This window comes from Octopus bimaculoides, chromosome 11 (genome assembly GCF_046866305.1).
Source record: "Octopus bimaculoides isolate indiv1 chromosome 11, ASM4686630v1, whole genome shotgun sequence".
Lineage (NCBI taxonomy): Eukaryota > Metazoa > Mollusca > Cephalopoda > Octopoda > Octopodidae > Octopus > Octopus bimaculoides.
In genome coordinates this window covers 67,366,450-67,388,373 of record NC_142938.1, presented here as the reverse complement: position 1 = coordinate 67,388,373, position 21,924 = coordinate 67,366,450, and the positions used below count along the sequence as shown (strand labels likewise).

At 38.4% G+C, this 21,924-nt stretch overlaps 1 protein-coding gene across 1 annotated transcript; it reads left to right on the top strand.

The window, feature by feature from the left end:
* The first annotated feature begins 404 nt into the window (after positions 1-404).
* On the top strand, positions 405-9,363 carry LOC149133387 (uncharacterized). The gene has a single exon (XM_089360240.1). It carries the CDS (start codon positions 548-550, stop codon positions 5,141-5,143), a length of 4,596 nt encoding a protein of 1,531 aa, XP_089216366.1. The 5' UTR covers positions 405-547; the 3' UTR covers positions 5,144-9,363.
* The last annotated feature ends 12,561 nt before the right edge of the window (positions 9,364-21,924 follow it).

Here is a 21,924-nt window from a genome sequence, read left to right as displayed (position 1 = left end):
CATTCTGCGAGTTACAGTAAAAAAAGAAAATAAATCATCCATGTATTATCAAAATGTAAAAAAACAAAACAAACAATCAAACTAAGAAATACTTTTTTCCCACCCACTTCGTTTTCCTCATCTATCAGTTATATTTACTCCCATAAAAAAGGCTTTATTGTTACAAAATGCTTTTTATATGGAGTAAAGATAGGAAGACATTTCTATTCACTATTATTAATTCATTGTGAAGTTTTGATAGTATTCTTAACTAAAAAGTGAAGCCTATTATATATTCATGGATTCAGTGAAGACCGTCTGAATAGGCTTCCTGTTTCCCACACATATACAATGAATAATTAAGAATATTTTTTATTTCACCGCATTCTGCTTCTAGTATCCCCCACCCATTTTATTTTTGTGTCGTAGTGTGAATTCAAGACGTATGAGTACTATATAAACTTACGTCATGTGCGCCGCTTAATACTTACCGGATTGCTTACCGAGTTGACGACTGCTCTTGTATTTCAATTTGTCTCTCTATGCATAGCAAAACAACACATCCAATATGAAATCTGTAGTATATTTAGTCACTGTTGCTGTTATTTTTTTGCTTGAAGAGATTGATGGCAAACAAATTCAAACAAGCTCGAATTTAACTTGTGCTCTAGTGCCTGGACGAAGTAAATCGATCTATTATGAACCAATTTGGGACTATATTTGGATTCGACGTAGTTGCATGTTTGGCAGAGTTTTCAGTGACCGCTATTGTGCATGTATTCCAACACTACTCATGATACACACGCGTCAAAATACACCAAATACTTGCATATTTCGAGGCTCAAAGACTTACATCAGAAGAGCTGATCCAAAAGATAGCTATTATCAAGAACGTGTAAAAACGAGAAAATGGGGAACGAATACTTGTAAAAGTGGATTAGTTTTCAGTCCGACACACTGCCGTTGCATTGAAAATAGCCATGAAACATGTCAATATCCAGGCGCTAATACCAGAACACGTAAACGAGATACTGATGTGAATTATTTTCAACAGCTAACAAACAGCAACACATGGGAAAGAATAAAGTGCTATAATGGTGCTACCTTCAGTCTAACTAAATGTTATTGCACTATCGGTGTCATTGTTACAACGCCTGAACCTGAAAATACCAAAATATGTAAACACCCCAAGTATGGATATTTCCGTAAAAGCGACTCGAATCCACAGTATTATTTTCAGATCAATAGCAATAACGCATGGGAGAAGAAAACTTGCGCAGCCGGCGGCACATTCAGCAGTGCTATCTGTGATTGTACTTATGTGAAACCAACAAGCGAATCGGAGGTTACACCAAAGGTCGAACCTGAACTCCCTCAAAAATTTTGTCGGCATGTACCTTCATATATACAACGAAGAACATTTAGAGATGAACGTTATTATTACGAACTGAGAGGCAGTTCATGGAAGCTGATAGCTTGTCAAAATGGATATATTTTCAGCCACGACAAGTGTTGCTGTGTTTCAAAATCAAACCCTGAAACAGAACCGACAAGTAAACCTGAAACAGAACCGACAGGTGAACCTGAAACAGAGCCGACAGGTGAACCTGAAACACAATACCAAGTATGTGGGTATAAGCCTTCTCAATCTGTAAGAAGAGCCACTGCAAAGCCACAGGTTTACGAGCAGATGACCAAGGGAGGCAAATGGGTGAAAATATCATGTGAAGCTGGCAGTCGATTCAACGACAAAAAATGTTGTTGTGTTTCGACAGGTACAACACCTGCACAACCGGAGGGAGAAACTGAATTTTCCCCAAAGTTCTGTCTGGATAGATTGTCAAATAAACGACGAGGAACATTTAGAGATGAACGTTATTATTACGAACTGAGAGGCAGTTCATGGAAGCTGATAGCTTGTCAAAATGGATATATTTTCAGCCACGACAAGTGTTGCTGTGTTTCAAAATCAAACCCTGAAACAGAACCGACAAGTAAACCTGAAACAGAACCGACAGGTGAACCTGAAACAGAACCGACAGGTGAACCTGAAACAGAGCCGACAGGTGAACCTGAAGCACAATACCAAGTATGTGGGTATAAGCCTTCTCAATCTGTAAGAAGAGCCACTGCAAAGCCACAGGTTTACGAGCAGATGACCAAGGGAGGCAAATGGGTGAAAATATCATGTGATGCTGGAAGTCGATTCAACGACAAAAAATGTTGTTGTGTTTCGACAGGTACAACACCTGCACAACCGGAGGGAGAAACTGAATTTTCCCCAAAGTTCTGTCTGGATAGATTGTCAAATAAACGACGAGGAACATTTAGAGATGAACGTTATTATTACGAACTGAGAGGCAGTTCATGGAAGCTGATAGCTTGTCAAAATGGATATATTTTCTACCACGACAAGTGTTGCTGTGTTTCAAAATCAAACCCTGAAACAGAACCGACAAATAAACCTGAGACAGAACCGACAGGTAAACCTGAAACGGAGCCGACAGGTAAACCTGAAACAGAACCGACAGCTGAACCTGAAACGGAGCCGACAGGTGAACCTGAAGCGGAATCCCAAGTATGTGGGCATAAGCCTTCTCAGTCTATAAGAAGAGCCACTACAAAGCCACAGATTTACGAGCGGATGATCAAGGAAGGCAAATGGGTGAAAATATCATGTGAAACTGGAAGTCGATTCAACATAAAAAAATGTTGTTGTGTTTCGACAAGTAAACCTGAAACAGAACCGACAGGTAAACCTGAAACAGAACCGACAGGTAAACCTGAAACGGAGCCGACAGGTGAACCTGAAGCGGAATACCAAGTCTGTGGGCATAAGCCTTCTCAGTCTATAAGAAGAGCCACTACAAAGCCACAGATTTACGAGCGGATGATCAAGGAAGGTAAATGGGTGAAAATATCATGTGAAACTGGAAGTCGATTCAACATAAAAAAATGTTGTTGTGTTTCGACAAGTAAACCTGAAACAGAACCGACAGGTAAACCTGAAACAGAACCGACAGGTAAACCTGAAACGGAGCCGACAGGTGAACCTGAAGCGGAATACCAAGTCTGTGGGCATAAGCCTTCTCAGTCTATAAGAAGAGCCACTACAAAGCCACAGATTTACGAGCGGATGATCAAGGAAGGCAAATGGGTGAAAATATCATGTGAAACTGGAAGTCGATTCAACATAAAAAAATGTTGTTGTGTTTCGACAGGTAAACCTGAAACAGAACCGACAGGTAAACCTGAAACAGAACCGACAGGTAAACCTGAAACAGAGCCGACAAGTGAACCTGAAGCGGAATACCAAGTATGTGGGCATAAGCCTTCTCAGTCTATAAGAAGAGCCACTCCAAACCGACAGATTTACGAGCGGATGATGAAGGGAGGCAAATGGGTGAAAATATCATGTGAAGCTGGCAGTCGATTCAACATCAAAAAATGTTGTTGTGTTTCAACAGGTACAACACCTGCACAACCGGAGGGAGAAAATGCATTTTCGCCAAAGTTCTGTCTTGATAAATCGTCAAATAAACGACGAGGAACATTTAGAGATGAACGTCATTATTACGAACTGAGAGGCAGTTCATGGAAGCTGAGAGCTTGTCAAAATGGATATATTTTCAGCCACGACAAGTGTTGCTGTGTTTCAAAATCAAACCCTGAGACAGAACCGACAGGTAAACCTGAGACAGAACCGACAGGTAAACCTGAAACAGAACCGACAGCTGAACCTGAAGCGGAATACCAAGTATGTGGGCATAAGCCTTCTCAGTCTATAAGAAGAGCCACTACAAAGCCACAGATTTACGAGCGGATGATCAAGGAAGGCAAATGGGTGAAAATATCATGTGAGGCTGGCAGTCTATTCAACGTCAAAAAATGTTGTTGTGTTTCGACAGGTACAACACCTGCACAACCGGAGGGAGAAACAGAACCAGAACGTAACCCTGAAACGGAACCGACAGGGAAACCTGAAACAAAACCGGAAAGTAAACCCGAGGGAGAACCTGAAATTGCGGAGAAGATTTGTCTTCATAAACCGTCAAATAAACGACGAAAAACATCTAAAATTGAACATTATTATTATGAACAGAGCGGCAGTACATGGACGATAAAGGCTTGTCAAAATGGATATATTTTCTCTTATGAGGAGTGTTGTTGTGTTTTAAAATCGAAACAAAAAACGAATCCTGAAACAGAACCAACTAGTAAACCTGAAACGGAACCGGAAGGCAAACCGAAAGCAGAATCTGAAGTACAACACGCATATTGTGTAGATACGGCATCTCAGGGTATAAGGAAATGTACGACGAACCCAAGGCAGTATAAGCAGTTGTCACCATCATTCAAATGGGAAGTAAAATATTGTCCAGGCTCAAAACGATTTAGTTTGAAATTATGCTGTTGTGTTACGATAACACCTGGACAGCCGGAGGGAAAGCCGGAGGGTAAACCTGAAACCAAACCTGAAACAGAACCGACAGGTAAACCTGAAACAGAACCGACAGGTAAACCTGAAACAGAACCGACAGCTGAACCTGAAGCGGAATACCAAGTATGTGGGCATAAGCCTTCTCGGTCTATAAGAAGAGCCACTACAAACCCACAGATTTATGAGCGGATGACCAAGGGAGGCAAATGGGTGAAAATATCATGTGAAGCTGGCAGTCGATTCAACGACAAAAAATGTTGTTGTGTTTCGACAGGTAAACCTGAAACAGAACCGACAGGTAAACCTGAACACTTTAGTATATGTCCTTATCCTCCTCAGTCTATAAGAAGAGCCACGGCAAACCCACAGGTTTACGAGCAGATGACCCAGGGAAACAAATGGGTAAAAATATCATGTGAAGCTGCAACTCGATTCGACAGCAATCAATGTCGTTGTATTCCGGAAAGTAAACCTGAAATCACACCAGTACCGACATACGAAGTGCAAACAACGCAACGATCATTTAACACTGCAACAAAAGATATTATATGTCATGACAAGGAAAAACATACTCGGAAAACAGATTGGGACCTACGTTATTATTCAGAAAAGATAAGTGGAACTGAATGGAGAACTAAGCTTTGCGACGATGGTGGTGTATTCAACCTTCAATTATGTTGTTGTGTTTTCCCTGCGGAAATAAAGTCTTATAACAAAAATTAACCTGAACAGAAACTGATATTCCTGTGTCAACTTTGTACAGTCTGGATATATTCATAAATGCGGTAAGAACACATTGTTTTCATCAAAAGACGATATTTGGAGCATGGGGACATCTTCCTGTCCAAATATACTGAACTTCCATTATGTAAGGTGTGATTGTATTTTCAACTAGAAAATACCATCACATCAAGTTTGGCCGTTGGTAGAATCTGAAAATAAGTGATTATCTATGTAAAAAAAAAAAATGTGTGTGTGTGTGTGTGTGTGTGTGTGTGTGTAGAACGAGCTTGAGGAGCAGAACCAAAGATTCAGATTCTTCTATTCGTACATAAAAACATTTAACGGGCGAACAATATACTTATTTGTATCTTTAATCTTTCTTTATTTTACCGTAAAGTTCATTTCGTTTAGCGATTGGTTGTTGTAGTAAATTAAATATTTTCCATATTGGTTTCTGCTCCCTAATTGAAAGAATTTTTGAAGAGAAGCAATATCCGTGAAATGCAACAAAAACAGTGTTATGTTACTGGAAAGCAACCAGAAGTTTACAAACTCAAGAAAAATGTATGTTAAATGTAAATTCCGAGAGATCATTGATGAGATATGTTGTTTTATTTATTTACCTTTTTAATTGTCTTTTGGTAAATACTTCACGTTTGTACAAGTTGACTTTGGTTTTTACCGGAAATATTTGACATGATTTAAAAATTATGGAGGCGGGGGGGGGGGATTAGAAACAAACGGAAGAACATATCCCCGACGTTTTGTTTATATTTATAAATTTCCTTAAAAGTTGTGTACCAATACGTGTATTATCACTCGTCAGTTTCGAACTTGTTACAACAAATTTTTGCGAGCAGATTTTCTTTTCGTTTGAGCCATTAACGTTCATGTAAAATGAATTAGTTTTGTCTTCCGTTTATATGTACGTGTGTGTGTGTGTGTGTGTATTTTATTCATTTCTACTTTTTTGCCTGTAATTTTTTTTCATTCCTAATTTCAATTACAATAACCATCTGTTTCATAGACTATTTAAAATTTTAAATGCCTAATTTACCCAAAATAAGTTACTCTTCAAAAAATTACTTACAATTAACGGGGCTTCAACGTCATCTTTAATGTGTATGTATGTGAGCATATATGTATATATATATATGAGTATATATATATGTATGTGTATATATAAATGTATATATATATATGTATGTGTATATATGAATGTATATATATATATGTATGTGTATATATAAGTATATATATGTGTATATATATGTATGTGTATATATGAGTATATATGTATGTGTATATATGAGTATATATGTATGTGTATATATGAGTATATATGAGTATATATATGTATATATGAGTATATATATATATATATTTGTGTGTATATATCAGTATATATATGTGTGTGTATATATGAATATATGTGTATATATGAGTGTATATATGAATATATGTGTATATATGAGTATATATATATATATATGTGTATATATGAGTATATATATGTATATATGAGTATATATATATATGTGTATATATGAGTATATATATATATGTGTGTGTATATATGAGTATATATATATATATATGTGTATATATGAGTATATATATATATATGTGTATATATGAGTATATATATATATATGTGTATATATGAGTATATATATATATATGTGTGTATATATGAGTATATATATATATATATATATATATATATATATCAGTATATATATATATATATATGTATGTATGCCCCGCATCGTCGAAAGATCGAATCGCGATGATACCTGGTTCATCCGGCCAGTAGTCATATATGTATGTATGTTTGTATATGAGAATGTATGTATATGAGTATATATATAATGTATGTATATGTATTTATATAAGTATATGTATGTATGTATGTATATGAGTATATATATATATATATATATATATATATATATATATATATATACATATATATATAATTTATTAATAATGGTAGAAATTGATATTAATCAATTAAAACCATATATACACGCATTTTAATAGTTGTAATATATATATATATATGTCTGTATATAAATACATATATATGTATATGAGTATATATGTATGTATATGAGTATATATATATTTGTATGTATGTATATGTGTATATATGTAAAAAGATTAACAGAATGAGATAACAATCCAAGGCTGTGAAAGATTTCAGATAAATGTTCTGAAATTTATAAAGAGGCCTTACAGCTGTTTCCGGGGTATTTTATATATCCCTTCATCGGAGACTGTGCGAGAAAATGGTTAAGCAATTCCCTAGAATAACTATTGCTTAACCATTTTCTTGCACCATCTCCGATGAATGGATATATCAAATTTTCCGGAAACAGCTGTAAGACCTCTTTATAAATATTCTGAAATCTTTCACAACCTTGGATTTTTATCTCATTCTGTTATGTATGTATACACGTATGTATATATAATATATATATACACACATACATACACATATGTGTGTATATATATATATATATATATATATATATATATACACACACACATATATATACACACATACACATTTGTATACATATACATGAATATATATAGGGATAGTTAATCCAGGTGGCTACCATAAGAGTTTTCAGGTATATTCCAGGTTTCGGTTAACCACCTGAAGTAGTAAGAAGCATCAAGTATCGGTTAGGGTGAACGATCCCATTGTAATTCTTCTGGCGGTTAAGTCCGGGTTTCTTATGCTGGATTAAGACTTTATTTGGCAATGTAAATCTAAAGCAATTACAAAGAATAGGGAGACTGATACATCTCCAAAGTTTTCTTTTAATTCGCTTCGGAACATGCTCGTGGAAAGACCCTGAATGAAGGTGCATTGCTGAATAATGTGGGTTGCATATGGAACTGCACATACTCCATGCAGTAGAAACACGTGTCGATAAAATTAACTAATTATGCTGTACAATTAGCTGTTAAATTGAAAGAAATATGTGATGAACCAGTTTACGTTTTCTTTGTAATTGTTTTTGTACATACATACAAACATACATACATGCATATGTGTGCGTATGTGTGTATATATGTAAATGTATAAGTGTATATATGTAAATGTATAAGTGTATATATGTATATGTGTGTGCATATGTTTGTATGCATGTGTATATTTTTGTATGTGTATATATATATATATATATATATATATATATATATATATTATATGCTTGTATATGTAGTGCGTAATTATATATATATATATATATATATATATATACATATATTACGGAGATGCACTTGCATAGCAAGTGACCTGATCTGAGATCGTGTGCTGGAACGAAAACAATTGCAGCGTGGAAGGTGTTTATAAGCCATTTAAAATAACACACAAAATCCGTTAGATTCACTTCAACATTTAAATTTAATTTGTCAAAATATTTTCGTCGCTTTGAGACCGCGACCTGTTCACTGACAAAATCCTGTGCTGCATCTCAGAATTTTGTGCAGCACAGAATTTTGTCAGTGAACAGGTCGCGGTCTCAAAGCGACGAAAATATTTTGACAAATCAAATTTAAATGTTGAAGTGAATCTAACGGATTTTGTGTGTTGTTTTGAATGGCTTATAAACACCTTCCACGCTGCAATTGTTTTATATATATATATATATATATATATATATATATGTATATATGTATATATATTTAAAAATTTAAGGAATGGAGAAAACGCATGTTATAATTGCATACTTTATTCCTACATATGTTTCAAAGGATTACAACCTATATGATCCATAGGGATCTGTGATATTAAAATTGTAACCTTCTCATCAGGGAAAGCATGGGAATCATCTTTTCGGTCATAATGTCTTACGTTTAAGATGATTCCCATGCTTTCCCTGATGAGAAGGTTACAATTTTAATATCACAGATCCCTATGGATCACATAGGTTGTAATCCTTTGAAACATATGTAGGAATAAAGTATGCAATTATAACATGCCTTTTCTCCATTCCTTAAATTTTTAAATATACTCAAATACTCAAAATTTCAAGGGCTTCCTGCCTTAAACACAGGAACAACACCAAAGTTATTTTGTGTTCTTTGCTACATTGGTTTCTATTAACCCATTTATTCTATCCGAAGAATTGTTATTCATTAACATAGAAGAAATACATATAATTAAATATATATATATAGTGTTATTTTAAATGGCTTATAAACACCTTCCACGCTGCAATTGTTTATATATATATACTTTCGTCGTAATGTTATTGAATATATTTTTGTAAATCATATTTTAACTGTTTGCATATTTTTTAACCTTCTAATTTATATATAATGTATGTATATATATATATATATATATATATATATATATATATATACACATGTGTATTTATGTTTATGCATATGTATATGCATATGTATGTTTATATGCATATGTGTATATGTGTGTGTATATTTGTATGTAAGCGAATAAAATTTATTATAATTAAAAAAAAAGACTTTTGTTTATTTTCTGTTGTTTTTTTTCAAGATAATCATACTTAATTGATATATAATTGAATATAGGGATATTTGGTTGTCAGTGGTTCCAAAAATTAAAGTTTACCGAAAATTTTAAAATTTGGCATAATGATACATTTGCCCAAACTGAGTTGCTGGAGTTATTGCATTTTTTTTTCAGAAAAATGTTTTTACAAAGTTATAGAGATTTAAAGTTTGATCATTTTCACCCAGTCAGGAAACGGGATTTGGAAGCTGTCATTTTGTGCGTGACTGCACATTTTGTCAACATCCTGAAAATAGCACTTGTCAATATTTGTAAACAATACCCGTTATGTCTGTGGTAGTTTTTTATGCAAATAAATGTTTAATTTAACAGAAAATCGGTGAGTTTTAAATCTCTGAGCGAGATGTTGGCAAATAAACTTTAATTTTATAGATTTATCGAAAAATCTTATTTAGCTGTTATTTTTAGCACACCTCACAATCATCTCAATGCTCAATGACAAAAAGAAACGAGTAAACAAGGCTGCTGACAACACGTGCTTCCCCGCAGATTTTTCAAAGACTATTACTACGGCATCAGGCTAGAGTTCTCATGTTTCCTTTAGTTACTATCGGAACAGACATGAATGTGTCTATGACTTACGATTGGCTAAAATTATCAAAATTTTCACACTTTAAATACTTATTAGTAATTAAAACTAAACTCTTTATTTATTGATTTATAGCGAAAAGTACTTTCATTCATTAATTAGCCTATAAGAGTGTATCATTACACAGAAAATTGCCGCTGGCAACCAAACAGAAAACATCCGAATATAGCGATGAAGAATCATTTTAATCCACGCCAAGACTAACATACGTAACGGGATTCAGTTTTCCTTATGTTGATGCATCGTGAAGGAAAATGTATTGCTCATATGTTGACTCATATCAGTCATCAAATAAACACGTGCTTATTATACGAATGGAAAAGAGACATCAAAGAGTTATTTTTGTCGAATTTTCTCTAATGTAAATTTTCCATCTAACTGGTGAAAGTTTACATATTCTGCTTACTGCTGTTCCGGTAATAAGTAAATAAATTGCTTATGTTGTTTACTGCTATTTAATGTTAATCCTTTCGTTACCATATTTCTGTTAAAATACACTGCCTTTCATTTTTTTTTTCTAAGGATTTTGAAAATAATGAGGAATTTAATAAAATATCATTCATTATCCGGCAGTTATTTGGAAGACAAATTAATATGAAATTTCGAAGAAATGATTTAATTTAGACTGCTTTATAACTGGAAGTGTGTATCTTTGAACCAGAGTTGGTCAGGGGCTGGCTGGTATCAAAAGGGAATGAATAAAATTAAAAATAGATTATAGTTGATTAATATGCAATTTAGAGTTGGTTTGTTTAAGTACATGTAAACTGATGGTTCGGCAAAAGAGTCCGATAGAATAAGTGCCGACCTTAAAAATAAGTATAGGGGACGATTTACTGCTCGACTAAACTCTTCAATTCGGTGTCTCAGTATAGGTGCAGCCCAATGGCTGAAAGAAGTAAAAAGAAAAAAAGATTTAAAAAAATACAATGCTCTCAAGAAATGCATGAACTCAACATCTGTCTCTCCATCTTGCCGAGACCTTAGCAATACACTGAGAGGTTAGGTTTTTGGAAACAGGCCGTCTAGAATCAAAGAAAGTGACTGCAAAAGTACGTGTTAACAACATCTATATATATATATATAAATATATATATATATATATATATCTGCCAAATGCAATGGTCATTTATTCACATTGTTTTGAATTGACCCTGCATTATATTGTAGCTCCGAGATGTTGATTTTTAGAATGACATTGTAGGGTAGGTATGAGACGTTGGATCTGTTTGGTTTAAAGATAAATCAGAGTATTTGGGCCTGGTATGGTCGGCTTATATACCAAAGGGTTAAGTCAAAGGCATATAGAAATATTATAGAGCCAGTGATTCTGTACGGAGCCAGATGCTTACCCAGTGGTGAGCCTCCGCTTATACAAGTTAGTATAAGCGAGCTCTGTATTACATGGAAATGTACATTCTTCATTGGACCCTCAACTTCATCGGATTTGATTGTCACGAACCAAGACATACGAGAAAGATACAAGTCGCCTTGACCCCTGACGAGACGCTGGATACCCGAATTATAATTGTACGGCAACGTACTCGGAGTGATAACAAATCTATGATGAACTGCACTCCAGTCGAACTCCATAAGTATGTGGCCGTATGAAACCAGAGGATACCATGTATCGCGTAGACTTGCAGATAAAATGCAAACGAGCAGTCACACAGCATTGTGTGTGTGTGTAGAAACTGCATGAAATCTTCAACAGCATAATCTAGAAGCTGTGTGCATAATTACTGATGATATACTCAAGGCCTACATAATTGCCCTCAGTAGTACAGTGAAAGTATGCACTACTACTACTGCTAATAATAATGATAATGGTTTTGAATTTTGCCACAAGAGCAGCAATTTGGAGGTGGGGATGAGACGACCACATCGGCCCCAATGTTCAAATGGTACTTATTTTATCGACCTCGAAAGGATGAAAGGCAAAGTTGACCTCAGCGGAATTTGGACTCAGAACGTAGCGATGGACGAAACGTCGCTAAGCATTTTACCCGGGGTGCTAACGGTTCTGCCAGCTCGCCGCTTAATGGTTCCCTTCTCGAGTCACACTGACTCATAAGGGCCGGTTTCCCGGTTTCATGGCATATATATTTCCCACCTGGATGGGACGTTGGTCCATCTCAGGATCACTCAATTTTGCCAGATGAGTGGACTGGAGCAATGTGAAATGATGTGTTTTGCTTAAAACCACAACGCGTCGCCCGGTCCAGGAATCGAAACCACAATCTTAGGATCATGAGTCCAACACCCTAACCACTAAGCCACGCGCCTTCACACACACTACTACTACTACTACTACTACTACTACTACTACTACTACTACTACTACTACTACTACTAATACTAATACTACTACTAATAATAATAATAATAATAAACTTATAATTTGCGCAAAGAGACCCTGTGAGATGGCTGATAACAGATTGTTATCCGCTCTCACAGAATTAACAAGAACTAGTAAGACCGAGCGCTCTGAGAAGTAAAATAATGAAGATGATGATGATGATGAATAATTATTTAAATAAGTGAATAATGCCTTCTTTGTTAACCACGAGGGTTGAAATGATCGAGGACAGCACAGTACGATTGCATAAAAAAATATGTAAACAAGGAAAATAGTCAAAACAAAAGGCGCAGAAGTGGCTGTGTGGTAAGTAGCTTGCTTACCAACCACATGGTTCCGGGTTCAGTCCCACTGCGTGGCACCTTGGGAACGTGTCTTCTACTATGGCCTCGAGCCGACCAAAGCCTTGTGAGTGAATTTGGTAGACGGAAACTGAAAGAAGCCCGTCGTATATATGTATATGTATATATATACATGTGTCTGTGTTTGTGTATCTGTGTTTGTCCCCCCAACATCGCTTGAGAACCGATGTTGGTGTGTTTAAGTCCCCGTAACTTAGCGGTTCGGCAAAATAGACCGGTAGAATAAGTACTAGGCTTACAAAAAATAAGTCCCGGGGTCGATTCGCTCGACTAAAGGTGGTGCTCCAGCATGGCCGCAGTCAAATGACTGAAGCAAGTAAAAGAGTAAAAAGAGTAAAGAGTAAAACATTCAAACAAAGAAAAATTCCCCGGAAGCAGTGTGGCTACATATCAAAATCTCACCCTGACTACTAAGGTAAATGTCCTCTCTCAGTTGTCCCTCTGCATTACACAGGCGCAGCCCTATTCACTCGGACCGTGCTTGTCACTCTCATTTGCCTTTCAAAAAAATTTGCTGGTAAGGAACACTTCTCTCTCCTCCCCCATTTTTATTTTCAAGTGAAATTTGAACAAATCGACGACAGCTTGTGCAGTAGATTCACCATTTCAATACGGTCTAACACAACCTTTTTCGCTACCAGACAGATAAAAACTGCTTGCCCTTCACTGCCAAAGGAAATGGGGAGAGGCAAAGGAAGGCGGCAGGAAGATCTCCACATCGGGCTCAGCTGGTAGTCTGATCTGTCCTACACGTGACAGTACTTGTCCGATATAAAACCACAAATCAGTAATGCTTCGGCAAAAGACGAGTGCATTAACAACGGTTTCTTTACCCTATGCGAGTCTCAGAAAGACTCGGTGAGTAGTACTGTCATATTTGTAGAATTTAACTTGATCCTGGCCCAAAAGTTACCCACAATAGACCAGCCAGTTGAATTTCATCAACGTCTAGAGTTTTCCCGAGAACGCTTTTGCTCTCCACTGAACCTTTATAAAATGTAAATGTGAAACTCCCATCGCCCGAATCGCCCAACAGGCAGAGGCCAATAATAATAATACTAAAGTAATTCTTTCTAATTTGTGTGTGATTTTGCCAGCTTGCTGTCCTATACGCCCTATATTAATAATAGTAAGGGTTTCTGATTTAGGTACAAGGTCAACAATTTTGAGGGGAGGGGTTAGAACCTAAGTAATTTGACTGGTACTTTATTTTATCGACCTTGAAAGGATGAAAGGCAAAGTTAACCTTGGCGGAATTCGAAATCAGAGCATAAAAAGCCCGGAAGAAATACTACAAATTATTTTTTTTCGATAATCTAACGATTCTGCCAGTTCAATGATAACAAGAGTTTCTTTTATTAGCCATAAGGTTCCTGTATTTTTTTGTCGCCTTTCAAAGCCTATCCAGGCTCATGGGCTCGGTTTCCCAGTTTCTATGGCGTATGTGTTCCCCCCAGCTGGACGGGACGCCAGTCCATCGCTGCGTTACTCAAGAAACAGGAAGAAAGAGTGAGAGAAAGTTGGGGCGAGAGAAGAACAACAGGGCTTGCCACCACCCGCTGCCGGAGCCTCGTGGAGCTTAGGTGTTTTCGCTCAATAAACACTCACAACGCCCGGTCTGGGAATCGAAACCGCGATCCTCCGACCGCAAGTCCGTTGCCCTAACCACTGGGCCATTGCGCCTCCACAAGGCTCGTGTATACAGTACAATAAACGTTATATACATAGAGATTATAACAGACATGGGGCTGGACAAACAAGGTTATATTAAAACGTGGTGCGGGTGAGGATGTTATAAAATGATTTGATTAAAATTCACCAAAGCACGAAATATATATGGCTTTATAAACACACTAATTAAAACAGCGTATCAGAGAGACCCCCTTCGGTCACGAATGACCATGGGATTGCACCTAGAAAGTTACCCTCCGAGGCACAAGTCAAGGCAAAGTTGTTTATGGAAGACCAGTAGTCGCCCATGCATACCAACCTCCCCTCTTCACGCCACCGATGTCACCCAAGGGAAAGGCAAAGGCTGATACAGTTTGGCACCAGTGACATCGCAACTCATTCCTACAGTTGAATGTACTGGAGCAACGTGAAATAAAGTGTCTTGCTCAAGAACACAACATGCAGACCGGTTCGGGATTCGAACTCACACCCTCACGGTCGTAAGTTGGACGCTCTAACCACTAAGCCTTCACAAAAAGCAACACATAATATTATGATATAAAACACATTAAACAGGATCAGATTCGGATACAAATGCCACGGTAGGACAATCAACTGTCATTGTTTTATATATGTGTGACTTATCCTTCCATCACTTATTGTATTGTGTTAGATGGTGTAAGAAAATTCTAACCTACTCGGATTCAAACTCTTTTAAACGTTCATAGCTGGTGAACGTTGTAGCAATAATCCATCTTTTACATGTTTGCATCTATCCCCTGCTATTCAAACCTTTTGCTCGAAAAAGTCGCCAACAAATTTGAAACTTGCACTGCAATATGCGTTCCTTGGCTCTACTATCCAGTCTCATTACTGTGAACCCTTCGATGTTGTATAGAAGTGGGTTGTCTCCTTACACAGTTTTCGTTCCCTCTTGTTAGAATTCTCTATTCTTTTATGAACTCTCTTCTCCAAACCTGTCACCGATTGTCTTCTTCGCCTTCCTTTACCCATCATTTCTCTTGCTCTTCAGACATAAAATATTCAACTGACTCTTGGCACCACAATTATGATAACAGTGTTTTCTTTCCTGCGCCGCCATCTTCATGCTTTTCGTTTCTGCTCTTCTGGAAAGACTGAAGCTAAGGCTTTCGCCAAGGCTACCAAACTGCCTGTCCTTCCCGGTTAAAAGAAGTCGGCAGGGCGATCTTTAAATAGGATCCGCTGATATTCAGATCCGTCCTACATGTGACTGTAGGTGTTCTAGAGAGAACTGTAAGTCAGCTATGCTCTGGCTCCGGACGAGTGCGTGTAGAACAGTCTCGTCGCCTCCGCACCTCGAGCAAGGCCGGCTGACAGCGCTTCCATGCTTGTAGAGTTTATCTCAAACCGGCAATGCCTCCCAGTAGCACTTCCAGGCTGGAAGGCAACGCTTTTTGGAAATTATTCATGGACCCGGCCCGAAAGCCTCCGCAAACAGATCAGCCAGTTCATTCTCATCGATGCCCAGAGTCTCCCCAAGAACGTCATCGCTCCTGTCCGCTACCAAATCTTTATAGAATGGCAAAGCGGAACTTCCACTCACAGCATTGCCCGACTTGCAGAGAGTTTTGAGCGCCTCGGTGCTGTAGGTGCCAAGCGCCCTGCTTCAGTTTACATTTAACTCAGGCCTGCAACTCAGTCAAATTGACGAGCTACTGAAAAGCAAATCTGACAATCAGCGACCACATCTGTTCACCGTCAAGGAAATGCTAGAGATGTAGCCTCAGCACGTGTCTGTGTATCATCAGCTAAAGGATATCCAGACTTCTGCTCAATGCGTGTTGGTAGCAAATTGAGCGCCCGTCCAGTGGAACACGTCCCTTCCAGAAAAAGCGGAAGAGTAGGCGTTTCAGTCTGATCAGACGTGAACTGGGGCAAGGCACAATGGTTAGGCAGGAGTGTATGATGGTGGCGATATATGCGTTCGTCACCTTGCCCGAACTTTCAAAGAAAGCTCTGTCTTTCGGCCCATTTCTGGGTAAGATTGGTTAGCTTGCTGGTCACCTCGCCCCAGTTCTTCACTTGGATGTTTGAACCAAAACATACTCCGAGCAATTTAAACAGTTCGCAAGTCCAGCATCCCACGACGCTGGTGGACGGCAATATTCTGTATCCTGAGATTCAGGCTCTTCCAAATCAACACAGTATTTCCACCTCTCAATCTCGGTCGACTTGGAGATGAATAAATCTCGTATCCACTGGGAATGGGCATGAAAACTTGTGAATCGGAAACTCTGGTCCTGTTGATGGTCATCTCATTTATATCTGGTAACCTGAGCTTATTGAGCAAGCGGCCCTGCTTCCAAGCCGACCCCCAGGTCACGTGTATTTATACTGCCTATTCTGTGCACGGGTATGATGGACAAGAGAGAAGTGGATGAGAAATGACCACCTACCCTATTCATGTGGAGGGGGAAATGTTTCGTTTCTCCGGTTGATTGTGGGTATTTCCACCACCAGTTCCTAGTACATAAAAGCTCCTTTCGGGTGTCTGACCTGGAGGGTGCTGACTGTCTAAACGAGAACATAAAAAGGACAAAACAAAGTCTTCAGTGTGAGTATGTGGTTTGTGAGGTCGACCGCGTTCCCCGTTTCATTTTTTTGTAAATCACTTTCTCATTTAATTGTATATAATTTAATTGTTTGCCTATTCATACGTTCCGTCCCATTCGATCCCCTGACCCCAATGTTTGTTTTGTCTGTCCTCGTATCGCCCCCTCTTTTTCTCAACCTCATGGTTAATAAAGAAATTGACTGTATTTTGTGATATTTTTATGGGAGATAGAATATTTCTCTTGTCACCGTTATATAGTTATTGTTGGTAATGCTAGTATTTTCATGTATGTAGTTCATTGGTTCTTTATTGCTTATGTTTATTGTGTTGTAGTTAATGATACCTTTTTCTTTTTCTTTTCTTTTTTTAGTTTTGTTCATGCGGGAATTGTCACATGGGTGAATTGGTTTGTGCTTGTAATGATGGTATCTGTAATAGTGGTGGATATAGTGATGGAAGTTTGACTGCTGACAGTACGAGTATAGCTGTTGTTGGGGGTGGTATTTAAGCATTGTTTCTCAAAGGCATATCCCACATCTGTTCATATCTGTCAGTTTTTTTTTTATGTGTTTACTCTTTTATTCTTTTACTTGTTTCAGTCATTTGACTGTGGCCATGCTGGAGCACCGCCTTTAGTCGAATCAAATCGACCACAGGACTTATTCTTTGGAAGCCTAGTACTTATTCTATCGGTCTCTTTTGCCTACCCGCTAAGTTACGGGAACGTAAACACACCAGCATCGGTTGTCAAGCGATGGTGGGGGGACAAACACAGACACACAAACACACACACATACATATATATATATATATATATATATATATATATATATACATATACATATATACGACGGGCTTCTTTCAGTTTCCGTCTACCAAATCCACTCACAAGGCTTTGGTCGGCCCGAGGCTATAGTAGAAGACACTTGCCCAAGGTGCCACGCAGTGGGACTGAACTCGAGACCATGTGGTTGGTAAGCAAGCTACTTACCACACAGCCACGCCTGCGCCCGTGTTGGTGTATTTTCCTTCTTTTTCTTTTTTGTCTTGGTAATGTTTTGTCATTTCGGCTTCTCACTGTCCCCTTCATTGTATGACTTGTTCGTGTGATTCCAAGAGGGGAAGGGAGTGCCTTATGGGGTAAATTTTTTTTTAGTTGTTGTTGTTGTTTTGTTGTTTAAGGAGTTTCAGTTGCTGACGGTGATGTGGTCCTTTTTGCGGGCGGTGTCTGCCTTGTTGCCTCCACTCTTTGTGCTATTATTACAGTTGCTAATGCAACTACTGCTTCCTGTCTTGTGGTGGGTGCTACAATCACTGGTGATGCGGCTGCATACTGTTGTTGTGATTACTGCTTTTTTTTTGGTGGTGTTGGATTTGTGGTGTTGGCAGGAGTGAAAACTTCCTTTCGGCTGTTATTATTCATCGTTGTTGTTGGGGCAGAAGGCTTCGAGGTGGTTGGAGTTCCCATAATGTAGCATCACCGCCTTCTGCTTTCCGTTGCTACTCTCCTGGTATCTCTATCAGGCCGAGGGTTTTATCAAATGTCTCAGGTATACTCAGGTATTACTTGAATTAATATTTCCGACGCAATTCTCTTTCCGAAATCTTTTTATTTCGAGAAGTGTGGTGGGGGTCTTTTAACGCCACACATTTCACCACTCACCAAATATCTATTTCTGGTGGTATATATGAGGTTGTAGTGGCGCGAAATTATGGCCGCCATTAAGGAAGTACAATCTACGCATGCGCAAGGGACTTGCCTTCCCGGAGACCCTTGAGTGCGCATGTGTAGTAAAACCAGTACTTAAAGCGCTTCGCGTGTTTTGTAAGCCTCTTTAGCGCAATACTTTCGACGTGACAACTACTTGCTCCTTTGGCATGCCTAAACGAAGCTCTTAATATCCAGATGCTGATTACAAGTTAACCACCGGCTGTCAGGCTGAATGACACAGGATTTGTAAAACCATGCATCATTCTATCAAGGCTCGAAATATTGGTGGGAGGAGCCAGTCGATTAAATCGACTTCAGTATGCAACTGGTACTTAATTTATCGACCCCGAAAGGATGAAAGGCAAAGTCGACCTCGGCGGAATTTGAACTCAGAACATAAACCCAGACGAAATACCGCTAAGCATTTCGCCCGGTGTGCTTAACGTTCCTTTTTTCTTTACTGCCCACAAGGGGCTACACATAGAGGGGACAAACAAGGACAGACAAACAAGGACAGACAAACAAGGAGAGACAAACGGATTAAGCCGATTATATCAACCCCAGTGCGTAACTGGTACTTATTTAATCAACCCCGAAAGGATGAAAGGCAAAATCGACCTCGGTGGAATTTGAACTCAGAACATAGCGGCAGACGAAATACCGCTGAGCATTTCGCCCGGCGTGCTAACGTTTCTGCCAGCTCGCCGCCTTTAAAACTAAATATTCTTTTCTACTCTAGGCAGATATGGATGAAAGGCAAAGTCGATCTCGGCGGAATTGGAACTCAGAACATAAAGACAGACGAAATACCGCTAAATATTTCTCCCGGCGTGCTAATGTTTTATTAATTTACCTATACGGTTGTACGTTCGTGGCCACCAACGATATTATTTTTAGAAATATTATCGTTCTTATATTGATTTATATATATATATATATATATATGTGTGTGTGTGTGTGTGTGTGTGTGTGTGTGTGTGTGTGTGTGTGTGTGTGTTTACACATATGCATGTATCATACGTACGTGCATACATACATACATACATACATACATATACACAAACATGATTTGTCTTTCTGTCTATCTATCTATCTATCTATCTATCTATCTATCTATCTATCTATCTGTCTGTCTGTCTGTCTGTCTGTCTATCTATCTATCTATCTATCTCTATGGACAGACGGTAGACGTGTCGGCTCCGTAAGTTTTGCATTTTTCATGTTTTAAAAAGTTTGTTTCTAAAGTTTATTTTATATAGAAAGTTGTATAACAACTTATAGACTCTCTGGTGCAAGTTTTTTGCGACGGAAATTTGCCCTGTGTGGCACATTTCCAGGATTTAAAAATCAATTTCGGCTTTCTAGCCATTTTTTTTTGAGACGATGGCGTCTTGTGGCCATGAAAATTTTCGTGAAACGAACGCTGAATTTTGCAGTGTTTCGTTCGAAAAAGAATTTCCTAGTCTTCCTTCCTCACAGTTAAACGAGAGAATGGAGAAAAAGAAAAACTCTGCTGCTACAGCAGTCTTGCCTGCCACCGTCACCAGTGAAAACAATAACAACAAAAACAACAATAACAACAAGGACACAAATGTCCTTGCTAACAAAACCACTGTCCTCACCACTGATACCACCACTACCGCTACCACCACCACAACAAACACGAACTTTGCCGAGGCTTTGAAGCCTAGAAAAAGAATTTTGAATATATCGAAAGAGAAATTACTCGCATGCAAAAGCATGCTAAGTAAAAAGGACGTTACAGTCCATCTTCAAACACCCGCGGACTTTAAAATAAACATAGATAAAAAACTATCATCTACAGAACCATTAATTTAAAGACAAAGACACTGGAAAAATTCACTCAAGAAAAGGTTGAAAGGTGCTTAAAGCCGATTTGGTCTTACAAAACTTACATAACGAGAGGAATGAAATTCGGAACAATAGAGGTAAGACTAGACAGCGAGCAGCGAGCCAAGGACCTCTCCACTAAGTCATTACAACATGAGAACCTGCTCATGATCCCTACGTACCTTGGTCGTAGGGTTACGAAAATAAAGATTTCGAATGTGCCTCCTGAAATTGAGGAAGAATGGCTCGTATCTGCCATATGTCTCGGCATAGAGGAGGAGATAAACATATTAGAAGCATCTGCCGTGTACAATGAAAACTGGATTGGCCAGGAATTTCAACTCCTGGTACAAATTGATCCAGCAAACTACGAGAAAATTCCACATAGAATCTAATTAACTGAGGATTCAAGTTTTCATGTTTTCGTCGAAGGCAGAAGGCCAGTTTGCTACTTTTGTAGTAGCAAAACTCACCTTCAAAAAACATGCCCAGTAGCCCAGAAGAAAAGGCAACAACAACAACGGCAACAATACCAAGAAAAACAACAACAACAACAACCACAAGAAAACCAAAAGCACAAGAAAAAAACAGCATTACTGCCTACACCGCCATATGCACAACTGGTCAAGCAGTTGTACAACGAAATGGAGAAACGCCAGCAGCCAGCAACCCAGCCGAACCAAACAACAACACCACCAGTACCACCAAGAACAGAATCAGCACCATCACCACCAACAACAACAACAACCCCACAAGAAGAAGGGAACACGAAAAAGACTCCCACCCCACCCCCAAAAACCAAAACACCACATCCCAACTGTCACGAAACAGCACCAACACCACCAACAACAAAATCAACCCACACAAAAATAGACCCCAACACCCTTCCCCTCCCACCCTCCGATTCCTCCGACATGTCGTCAGATGAAGATGACACAGAGGCTTGGCAAGTGGCCACGGGGGGAAGAAGAAAAAGAGGAAAAAAATGAACGGAAAAACAAACAAACAAAGCGGGGAGGTTTACCAGCCCCGAAACCAACACATCCACAGAAAACAAAAACACCAACAC